The sequence below is a fragment of the Carassius carassius genome, chromosome 49, assembly GCF_963082965.1.
Source record: "Carassius carassius chromosome 49, fCarCar2.1, whole genome shotgun sequence".
Classification (NCBI taxonomy): Eukaryota; Metazoa; Chordata; class Actinopteri; order Cypriniformes; family Cyprinidae; genus Carassius; species Carassius carassius.
The window spans coordinates 19,952,503-19,965,208 of record NC_081803.1 but is presented as its reverse complement, the minus strand read 5'-3'; the positions used below and the strand labels follow the sequence as shown (position 1 = coordinate 19,965,208).

Genomic DNA, 12,706 nt, shown 5'->3' with positions numbered 1-12,706 from the left:
GCTTTATTTTTAACGATAACCCTGGGTGGAACCAACTGGGGAGCTTCAGCACACTTTAAAGTGGGCAGCAAAATGGCTTAAAATAATTTAAAACCAGACAAAATCCATCTCTGAAATGAACTAAAACAGATAAAATCTGGAAAAAAACTAATCTTATTTCTTATTTTAATTTGTTCCTTCAAAAACTACCACTATAATTTAAATTTTAAAAGAACCAGAACTCATATATTCCTGTATATATGAGGGTTATAAAAATGTGATTTCTGGATCTGGAAAATTCTTGGAAATATTGGAAATTTTGAATATTAATATTTAAATATAGTTATGTAAAGACCTAAAATAATTTGTGTAAAAACTGCTGAGAAAACAAAAATATTTTTTATTTTTTATTTTTAAACAATAAATATTATATTAAAGTTAAGTTTAAAAAAATCCTGCAATTACAAACAACTGAAAAAGTTATTTTAAGTGGAAGATTTTACTTTACTAAATTACTTATTTAACAGTTTTTAAGAAAATAATTCTCCTAGATTGGGTAAATAAAAAAAAGTCAAAAACATAAAAACCATTTCAAAACAAGCAGCTTTGTAATACAGCAGAAGAACCAGAAATATCTCCACCTATAAACAAGACCTTTAAATACTTTTTGGACATTGGGAAAGCCTTGAAGCCAAAAAAAGGTTGAGAACCACTGATTTTACACACCTGAGTGCAAACATTTGCTAAATTAGTTCTAGGTAACGTTATCTTCATTAGCTTGCTATTGAGTTAATTAATACAGGATGTAGTAGTGTTATTCATCCTGAAAAAAGCATCTTGAAAGTCCCTTAGAGCACCTTCCTCTGAGAGCAGACTGGATTATCTTTAGTTTAACACTGTGGATTTGATTGACAGGATGTGCTCTCAGTGATCCCAATGATGTTTGATAAAGAGTTACAGAAAACAGCTTCGTTTTTTTCTTTCAAGTCAACATGAAACAGCATTCACACAACACAATTTACCACCATAGATATTTACACAGAATGCTGACAACATAGGGTCAATTTTGATTTCATGTTGATAAAAAAAAAAAAAAAAAGTGACCACACTGTAAACAAACACTGAAAAATCTGGGGTCATTAAGATTTTTTTTTTATTTTTAATTCAGCAAGCATGCATTAAATTGACCAGAAGTGACAGAAAAAACCCGATATTTTATAAAAGATTTCAAATAAATGCTGCCCCTTTGGACTTTGAAAATAATATTGTGGTTTCCACCAAAATATGCAAGCAGCAAATCAGTATATTAGAATGATTTCTGAAGATCATGTGACTCTGAAGACTGGAGGAATGATGCTGAAAATTCAGCTTTGTATCACAGAAATAAATTATTTTTCAAAATATACTTTGACTCGAACAGAAAACAGTTATATTAAATTGTTAATGGCTAATTCTTTTATAAAATAAATTCAGTCTGGGTGAACATAAGAGTATTTCAAAAACATTTAAAAAATCTTATAGACCCCAAACTTTTGTACAGAAACTGTGTAAATATTAACACAGAACATTGACCAAAGGTATCAAGGAATCCAATTTTGATTTCATTTTGTCAAGTAACATACTGTCACTCGTTTAGACATATGGGTTATAATAATCATCGCACTTAACACCCACATTCACACTTCCACATAGTGTTTAGTGTGAGTGTGAGAGTGTGTGTGTGTGTGTGTGTGTGTGCTGTTATTAAGCAGGTTATGTTCCCTCTGCTCTGGTGAAAGTTGATCCAGGTGGGAAATTGGGTCCAGAGGAGCAAAGAATCATGGGAAGCTTATTCAGTCTCAAATCTCTGATCTCTTTCTTTCTGTAGTCCTCACTCGTGCTACAGATGCCGCTCTGAAAAGAGATGAACGATCTCTTTGTTCTGACGCTCAGCCGCCGTTGCCATCTGCTGGAGCTATTCGTGGAGCTCAGATGGCATCTCGACGTTTCAGGCCCATGATTTGAAAAGTGTTCTGATTGAGAATCTGTAGGATGGTGTGAAATGCTCAATGACCTTGAGCCGCATCCGGGGAAAACGACGCTGGAAATGCATCCAGACTGAGATTTGTATATAAAAAGAGCAAGTTCTGAACTGAAGCAGGATTAGAAAAGAAAGCAACATGGAATCAAAACTGACCCTATTTACTTTATTTCTAGATGTTCCTGATCATATTGAGATGATTTATTGGCGAGTTATTCCATTATAGTTCAGAATCAACCTGTGTGAGAAGTCTTCAAAACAAATAATATAACATATCACTTGACATAAAATCAACAATAAAAAATAAAATCTGAAATAACTGCAGAATTATAGAGTTTTATGCCAGACATAGACATCCATGCATGCAAAATGTCATGCTTAATCGGATCGCGAGTATTTAAGGGTCAGTTCACAAAAAAAAATGAAAATTCTGACATCATTTACTCACCCTCACCCTTGTTCATCATGTATGAGTTTTTTAAGAAAATATTTTTTGAAGAATGTGTTCCTGTGGCTCAGTGGTAGAGCATTGTGTTAGCAGCGCAAAAGATTGCGAGTTCCCAAGGAAAACACACAAACTGGTAAAAAAAATAATGTATAAGATGAAATTGGCTTTGGATAAAAGCGTCTGCTAAATGCATAAATGTAAATGTAACCAAACAGATGTTGGTCCCCACTTCAATCACATGAAAAAAAAAAAAAAAAAAAAAAAAAACTACTGTGGAAGTCAATGGATAACAAAAACTGAGTTGGTTACATTCTTCAAAACATCTCTTCTTTTGTTCAGCAGAAGAAATAAATCCTTACAGGTTTTGAATGGCAAGAGGGTTTTTAACAACCCTACACATGAGGGTGTGTAGATGACGGAATATTCATTTTTGGTTGGACTGTCCCTTTAAGCCATTCTTTCTCCAGAATATTAATCGAATCTCATTATTACTGCACATCACACATGGCATATTTGTACATAAAAGCAAGCACGACAAACACAAAATCTCCTATCACTCACCTTGAGATCTCGGTGCACCACGCCCATTTGATGGCAATGAAGCACCGCCTCCAGGATCTGCTGGATGCAGTGACTGCATGCAAACACCAGGTTAGTCTGAGCAATGCCATTTTCTCATGCACAGGCACAGGCAAGAAATGCAGGGTGATTACAGGGATAATAAAATATAACAGTACAAACAAACATAATCTTCCTCCAGAATTAATGTCAAAGACTGATGCAATGCATAATATATTTTAAATGACTCAGTCTTTCAAAGAAGAGAAGTCCAAAGAAGTCTAGTAAATTTTCATAAAAGTGTGGCAGTTTTGTCTATAGAATGAATCTCCCTATCATGTCCACGTCAAATTTCTCCCCGCTCCCCCCCGCAAAATAAAAAACATATATATGCATTTTTGAGACATTATTTTTAATGACCGTTTAGCGTATTTTACCTCCCAAATCAAATTAAAAAAGATTATACATTTTAATTAATTTTAATAGAGACATTTTTCAATTATAAAAAATATAAATATTTTCACAAAATAAAAATAATTCTTAGCATTTAAAATATTCCCAAATTTTAACGGCCGTTATCAAGGGGTCAAAGTTCGACTAATTAATTCTCTCTTTTGATTTGAGATTTCAATTTCATGAGATTCACCCTTGGATTCATCTTATCTGCAAAGAAAACTGAAGGATTAGCATTCAAACTAAAAGACTAAAAGTTACTTGGAACTTGAGAAAGACAACCACTGTTACCCAAAACAAAGACTCTTGACAGGTAAAAAGAGACACACTAATGGATAAAATAAAGCCTACTACTTGATGCCATTAACTCTGTTCAGTCCACAGAAGTGGTCACATGCATCAACATCTTTTGAAACAGCATACACAATGCTCTTCCTGCAAACCCGAAACCCTGTGTTACTAACACAGGAAGCTCTAGCTAACACTACACACTCAAGGGTGAGACGATCTCACCACCCACGACGAGAGCGAGCATCAGGAGAGACAGAGAGAAGGTGAAAGAGAAAGAACCAAGGTAAGACTGGCAGGCAGGCGCTGCAGCAGACTGGAGTGTGTTTTTTGGCAGTTGTGTGGTGAGATAGGCTGGAGGAAATGTACCGGTGTGTGAGGAGAGGGAGGTGAACAGCATGAGTCAGCCTGTGTAGGCGTGTGCTGCTGATTTACTGAGAGAGAACGTGTGTGTGTGTGTGTGTGTGTTGTAAAACTGGAATATACAAAGCTGTTTTCTAGTTCTTCCACACTAAGACTCTTTAACTCCTCTGTTTTGGGGGCCAAATTAAAGGTGGAAAAACACTTTTCAGAATCATTACTATAGATCTGGACATTAAAAACTAATCTAAACACCCTTAATAATGAGTTTACTTACATTAACGTACCGCACATTTTTTCATAGTTTGGCTGGTCCTGCGACTAATAGTCAGGTGCGACTTATTTATCAAAATTAATTTGACATGAATCAAGAGAAATAAAACCAAGAGAAAACATTACCATCTACAGCCGCCAGAGGGCACTCTATGCTGCTCAGTGCTCCTGTAGTCTACCCCTAATAAACATAGAGCCCCCTCTCGCGGCTGTAGACGGTAATGTTTTCTCTTGGTTCTTGGTTCTAAATAAATGCGACTTATAGTCCAGTGCGACTTATATATGTTTTTTTCCTCATCATGACGTATTTTTGGACTGATGCGACTTATACTCAGGAGCGACTTATAGTCCGAAAAATACGGTAGTCGGATTTAAAAAACTAAAATACTGTTGTACTTAAAAAAAACCTGACATGACACTTTGATGTTGCCTTGACAAACCCTGTTGAAAAAAAAACAGCTAATGCTGGATAGATACGTTTTAATGCTGAGATGCTGATTTAAGCTGGTCTTTTGCTGGTTTATGCTGGTCATATGCTGGCAAAGAACCAGCATAAACCAGCAAAGACCAGCACAAAACAGCAAAGGTCCATTATAACCAGCATAAACCAGCAAAGACCAGCATAAACCAGCAAAGGTCCATCATAACCAGCATAAACCAGCAAAGACCAGCATAAACCAGCAAAGGTCCATCATAAACAGCATAAACCAGCAAAGACCAGCATAAACTAGCAAAGGTCCATCATAAACAGCATAAACCAGCAAAAACCAGCATAAACTAGCAAAGACCAGCACAAACCAGCAAAGGTCCATCATAAACAGCATAAACCAGCAAAGACCAGCATAAACTAGCAAAGACCAGCATAAATCAGCAAAGGACCATTTTAAACCAGAATAAACCAGCAAAAGGTCCATCATAACCAGCATAAACCAGCAAAGGTCCATCATAAACCAGCAAAGAACCAGCATAAACCATCAAAGACCAGCACAAACCAGCAAAGGTCCATCATAAACAGCATAAACCAGCAAAGACCAGCATAAATCAGCAAAGGACCATTTTAAACTAGCATAAACCAGCAAAAGGACCATCTTAAACCTGCATCCCAGCGTCAAAACTTACCTAACCAGCATATGCTGTTTTTTTTTCAACAGGGAAATCAGGTTCTGAAAGTTTAAAGCTACTTTGAAATTCCAGAGAAAGTAAATAAAATGTCACTAACATGCTTTAACATGATTTAGCACATTGCTAGCATGTTTTAACAAATTGCTAGCATGTTTTAACAAATTGCTACGATGGTTTAACAAGTTGCTAGCACATTTCTAACATGATTTAGAACACCATTAGCATATTTTAGCATGTTTTACATGCTGCTAACATGCATTAGCATGTTCCTAGCATTATTTAACAAATCGCTAACATATTTTAACATGTAGCTAACACGAATAAACATGTTTCTAACATTTTGTAACCAGCTTTGCCCTGGGGTCTCGATCACACTGTAGGGGGTTATTCTGCAATAACCACCGGCTGGATGTACATTATCCTGCTTATTACATTGCTACTTGCCACATAAATAAATATTAAGACACAAAATATGATTTTTTTTTATATTTGAACGCAAAACTTTCGTGAACAGCATTTAAAGGCAGGGTAGGTAAAAAATGTATAAACTTTTTTTCCAAATTTGTTTCAAATTTATTTATATATCAATACATAATTAAAATGTAAGTAAAAAGAAAAAGAAAGAGAAAGTATAAAAATCGAGTGTCTGTAGATCTCTCACTACTGTTTTAAAGACAGCTCATTATTTCCATTCACTCCACCCCCTCCCTTCTAGGCTCCTTCCAAAGTCTCTACTACGGCTCGCTAAGTAATGTTATGTTAGCTATATTACGCAGCTACGTGTGCTAATGACACATGCTTCATGAAAAAATAAACAAAAAAATATGTATGATCAAAATACAAAAAGAAAGATTTACCTGTCCAGCAGAAATAAAGCCATCAAGGAGTCACTTTTCAGCCCCTTTAGTTCCCTCAGTTCTCGCCATTGCTGGAAAGCCACGCCGATATTAACTCACGTTTTATTTCTTTGTTTATCCAAAGACTTTTTGTTCATTAACTTTTCTTGTACTGTTACTGTCTTTCTTTTTTTGCCTGGTTTGCCTTCACTAACTGCATAGGCCGGTACTTGTGAATTTTGCTTGCTGTTTCTCTGCCATTGTTTTGGCATTCCTAGGATCCATGCCTGTTGAATTCCTCAAATCAAACGTGCGCGCGCAAGTGGGCAGGTCATGTGTGGCAAAAGGGTGGTTGCCATGGTTGCGAGAGAGTGACAGTCGCCTAAGCCAATCCTATGTTTCGTCCCGAATGGAAATAATGAGCGGTGTTTAATACAGATTAAACGGTCTAGAGTCACTCGATTTTTATACTCTTTTTATCAGAGTACTTACATTTTAATTATGCATTGATATATAAAGAAAGTTTAAACAAATTTGGAAGAAAGTTGTTTATAAATTTATTACCTACCCTGCCTTTAAGGGATACGGTGCAGTCATATAATTTATTACACAACATTTAACCACATAATTACTTATGGAGATAAAAGATGTTGTTTTAAGACAAAACTGTTTTAAAATAGGTTAGTTATCTTATAATCCATTACAATTTAGAAAACAACTGTTGCAAAAGGGCAGCAACTGCGTTTGAATGAAAGGAGAGAGCGAGTCTGTGACACCAGGACGACATCATTAAATAGCTGTAAACTTAATATTGAATCAAGTTTTTTTATTTTATTAGCAAACCAAATGCAAAGCTTCCAGGAAGAAAAACTGTTCCTAGTAAGCACATAGCACAGACTTCATTTGCCCGGATGAACCTGTGTTATCAGCTTTTACCAATTGTTTTCAAGGAAAAACAAACCTCCGAATGTTGCAACTGACCAATCAGAATCCCGTATTCCACAGAGACGTGTAATAACATGAATTAACATGTTGCCAACTTGATTTGACATGATTAATAACATCTTTAAGCATGTTTCTAATCTTAAAAATAAATGAACAAAAAATTAGGAAAGAACAAACTTTCTTAATATTTGCCCTACAAACACTAGAGCAAGTGCGATTCTTAGATATTTCAACAGATTATTTCATTTCAGTTCATTATAACTTCATCTGATGATGAAATGAGGCACATCTGTTCAACTAAGTTTCCTGTCATTTTTTCTTTGAAGGTTTAGTTTTCATCTACCTAATATGACACGCAAATCAAAAATGATGCACCTGTCTGAACCATAGACTGAACCTCCAGCTCTGCTCCAAATACAACCACTGAGTGCTGAATTCGTCTCTGGCCGTACAGCAATTTCATCAATATCAATTGAAGGGCAATAAAAATGATTGATAGCTGATTTGGCCCACAAGCGGCCAACTGAAGATCCCCTAAACCACTGGTTCTCAACCGGTGGGCCGCCGGCACGAGTAGGCTACAGGATAGGAGGGAAAAAAAAGTGAAAAATTTTTTTATCACTAAACTACTGTCATAAAATTTATAGTTTTGTATACATAACTCAGCAAAGACTAGCACTGGTTTGGACTGATTTAAAAAAAAAAAACTTTTAACAAATTTGATTGGTTTGTGGATAGTGAGCGCAAATGCAGGTGATGTGGTTTTATTAAGCGAGTCATTGAGTCGTTCATTTTAAACTATTCGTTCAAACGGTCGATTCATCAAGAATGAGACAGATGTTTGTGAATGGGTCATTGAATCTTTGACTCAAACGATTTGTTCAAAACACTGAATCATTCAAAACATGATAAGAGTGTTTCTGTGAGATGCGCTATGTTGTGTTCTTTGTTTGGATTCATCGGATCTATAAAATAGACCAAAACAGTCATTATTTAGTCTAAAATGTAAGTGACTTAATATTATTAACTTGTTTGTTGAACTGTCATATCAGTGTCACATTTTCAATCGCGAGGTGATGGTAAATTAAGTGATGGTCAATTGTCAGCTCTCTTGGTCATCAGGTCGTGTGATGTATGTTGCTAAACTGTATTCAAATGTTATAAATACAAAAACACCACATTTTGAAATTTAACAGCAGTATGTCAATTTAGTTTACTTGTGTGTGCTGCGCTCATAGACTTTAGAAAATGGCGCTCATTTGTTTGATTTCTCCTCGAGAAGCTTCGCAAGCCTCGAAAGTTTAAGGTCCTTGCACCCTGACTGAGTCCGAAATTGTCGTATTCGTTTGTTCATATTTGTCATTTGGTGGCTCTCAATGGTCAAAAACACCCCTCAGAATATTTGCTAAGGATGCGAAAAATGCAGAAAATCGAAACATCCGAGTTAATTTTTATGACGGACAGAAGTTTCAGAGGCTGCAAACGTATAAAACGTGAGGTCGTATTTAGTTTTATATATATATATATATATGAGATGGGGTCAGGGCACGAACAGCTGCTTCTGCACACTGAAGTTCGCTGTCTCTCCAGGGGGCGGGTGTTACAGCGATTTGAGCTGCGAAAGTAGGTGAAGTGGTTTTTGACAGAATTCAGATCTGGCAAAGCATCTGGATGACACTATGTGGCTTGCGTCTCTGTCCTATTTGGTCGATATATTTGACCGCTTGAATGGCCTCAACCTGTCTTTGCAAGGCCGCGAAACTCATATTTTGCTCCTTGCAGACAAAGTGCACGCCTTCACACAAAAACTAGACCTCTGGCATGGCAGCATCAGTCGATGGAAATGCAACATGTTCCCCAACCTCGCAGACTTTATCACTGATGCAGGCACGTCACACGATTTCTCCTCTCTATGTCAATCAGCGTCTGAGCACCTGTCAGCAATCAGAAAACAATTTGCGACATACTTTAAAGAGGATTATCGCTCTTTTGCGTGGGTTCGAGATCCGGTTGTGTACACAGCAAACGAGCTATAAATTGATATGCAGGAACAGCTTATTGAGCTGAAGAGTGACAGTAGACTGAAGGAACTCTTTAGCTCCTGCCCTCTTTCGTCATTCTGGGCAGCATTAATGCAAGGAATACCCTCAACTCAGTGATGTTGCCTTGAAGATTCTCCTTCCTTTCGCGTCAACATACTTGTGTGAGGCAGGATTCTCAAAAATGACTGCACTCAAAACGAAATACCGCAATCGTGCACAAATTGAGGATGATTTGAGGCTATGTTTATCAAACATTGAGCCAATAATTGAGGGTCTTTGCAAGGCAAAGCAGGCTCAGATCTCACATTAACATCACCTACCTGCAAGCTTCTGTAAAAAATGCAGATGATGCCAACTATTAGGCCTAGTAATAATAATAATAATAATAAAGCATAAATTAATATCAGAGGTCTGGTGCAGTTCCCAATTATAGCAATAGCCTAGTAATGATAATAGGCCTACTGATGATAATAATAATAATAATAATAACAACAACAACAATAAAGCATGTAACCTCATATAATTATATAGCAATATCCTAGTAATGATGATAGGCCTACTACTACTCATAATAATAATAATGCCTGCAAGCTCACATTAGAAGTCTGGTGCTACTGCCAATTATAACAACAGCCTAGTAATGATAATAGGCCTACCTACCGCTACTGATGATAATAATAGTAATAATAATAGTAATAATAATAATAATAATGTGGGCCTAAAAATAATAGTCTAGGGCTATCTATCTATCTATCTGGTGTGGGGGGGGGGGGGGGGGCAGCTTCCAAAAGGTTGAGAACCCCTGCCCTAAACTAACACAGTTTGGTTCACTAATATAACGTAAAAAGATTTTCCAAGACAGAAAATCAGATGGGACCTCATTATAGTAGTTATAAGCAAGGAATCAAATTTGTCTTGATCTTTTGAGATAGAAGAGTTTGACTATGAAAACAGAGTAACTTCCAGAGCTCAAAACTTTTAGAATTTATTGGAGCCAAGCTGCAGAAATGAATAATTCTGAAATCCTAACAAATCATTAACATACGACCACCAATTTTACACATCAAACAACTCAATCTAAAACATACAATATTACAATATAATGTTTTTCACAGCATATGACCCCAGTTTTTTCTCCTTGAGAGGAAATTGAGATTTTGATTCTTGATATGAATCCCAAATATCAAATGATTTGAGCTATGCTTATATTATTATTAACTTTATAGCGCTATATTCTTACTGGTATTTTAGGATTACAACCTGAGAAAAAAGTTGGTTAAATGAAACCAAACAATGGCCACATACACACTGCAGCTAAACTCAATTCACCTTTTACGGATTAATCCTGTTCATTAATTTACAGAAGTGACAACTGCATTCAACAACTGAAATAACTCCTGCAAAATTCAGGTAGTAACAACTGCATTTGCAGAAATTCTATGCAATGTCAATGGAATCTGTTTTTAATGGCATATTAAAACGTGATGGAGTTGCAGTGGAATAAATAACAGGGAACGAGGTACATCTTAACTCAGTGTTGCCATATCATACTATAAAATACAGCAATAAAGAACAAGCCCATAACCAACTTAAATCAAACCATGTAAAGTTGAAAATAAGCCACATACCAAAATATCACGACCAGCACCTGCCTACTTTATCTCCTCCATAAAATGGATCGCTTTATGAGCCGAGCCCAAACAACAAGCCCAAAGATGCTTAATAACAAGTCACTTAATAAGTGGACATGGCAACCCTTCAAGAGCGTGCTCTGCAAAGCAACCTTCCACAGTCAAAATCACTGAACATAATAAGTCTTTGGTTGCTGTAATATTACTTGGTCAAAAATAGCAAATATCAGTCGCGCAGTATGGCAAAACAGTGCTATGCTTACAACTGTGTCAGTCATCACAATTTCAAGAAAGAGTTCTGATCCATACACAAACAAAACTATAATTTAGGGGATTCACTCCTGTATTTAAATGCAGAAAGAGCCCTTCACTCAAGTGACTATTTAACAAAACAGCGGCACTCTGTCATCCTCAGTGCGAGGCTTGACTGAAACAATGCATTACAGGCGCCTGAGAATTACCCAATTGCAAAGATAAATGACACTGTTTTGAAACAACAGAGAGAAAGTAAGAGAGTGAGACAAGAAACAAAGAGAGAGCAGAAGACACTCTCAGTGCATCAAGAGCAGATTCGACTGTTTTCACAATATAGCATCTGGTGCTGACCCGAGCTGGTTTGGTCAGAACTACTAAACCTACCTTATCTACTCCTAAAGGGTGAATATTAGTACCTTAAAGAGATACTTCACCCAAAACTCTACTCAACGTCATGTCATTCCAAACCTGACCTTCTTTCATCGGTGGAAAGTAAAGATAATTTGAAGAATGTTTGGGTCAGTGGGTTGGTATAACTAAAATATAAAAACTTTCTGTAATTGAAAGAAAGCTAAAATAACAAATAAATTGAGAGCCAACAGACTGAGTTTGCAAGTCTCAATATGAACTCAAACACCAAATATTCACAAGACCACATGATCTGATGCTTATTTTATACTCCTACTGGAATTTTAAGAGAACAACCTGAGACAGTGTTGATGGTTAAATGAGAGCTCAATTAAATCTCCTGTGCAAAAAAAAAGAAAAGAAAAAAAGAGCAATACCTGACCTTTTTCAGCAAGCTGAATGCTAAATTTAAATAAAATATTCAGCTGAAATGAAATATAAATATTAGATGAAACTTATAAATGAAAATGAAAAATGTTGCCTTGGCAATTAACTGAAATGAATAAGATTAAACAAAATACTAAAACTGTAATAAAAGTTAATTAACCCATATTATAATTATAATAAAAATAAATATAATAATAAAAAAATAATAATAACAGTAACAAAATCGCAGAAATAACTTAAGCTAAAATGAAAATAAAAACTGAACAAATAAAAATAAAGGCTAATTCAAAATGTTATAAATACTGTATAGAAATCATTCTAAAATGACACTGGTTTGGGTTAAAACAACAAAAGATTCCCTTTACTTTCACAATATGAACAATAAATAACAATCAGAAAAGTGCAGGTTTGGAAACCCAAAAAGGTAGGTAAATAAATACAGACACCATTATTTTCGGTTTAAATACTACCTTAAGGTGAAAGCAATAAAGCCTAATTTCTTTATTTTCGGTCTTTCTTTTTGCAGCTAATTCGAAATTGTCTTTACAGATGCTTTTCTGTACACATCTCTTTAAAGTGACTTTACAACAATCCATGAATCAGACAATCCAGATCCATGAATCAGAGCCGAAAACAGACCTGTGGAGGAATTCAGAGCAAACTACGCGCATGCTTCTCATCTTTGCAATTCATCCACAATG

General features: G+C 35.8%; 1 protein-coding gene across 49 annotated transcripts in view; it reads right to left on the bottom strand.

The window, feature by feature from the left end:
- LOC132132939 (calcium/calmodulin-dependent protein kinase type II subunit beta-like) overlaps positions 1-12,706 on the bottom strand; it is a 63,917-nt gene that overhangs the window by 28,515 nt on the left and 22,696 nt on the right. For all 49 annotated transcript variants that reach the window (XM_059545515.1, XM_059545519.1, XM_059545517.1 and 46 more), the window contains exon 6: positions 3,009-3,081. In XM_059545515.1, the coding sequence (XP_059401498.1) occupies positions 3,009-3,081 (73 nt within the window). The remainder of the gene's footprint in view (positions 1-3,008; positions 3,082-12,706) is intronic.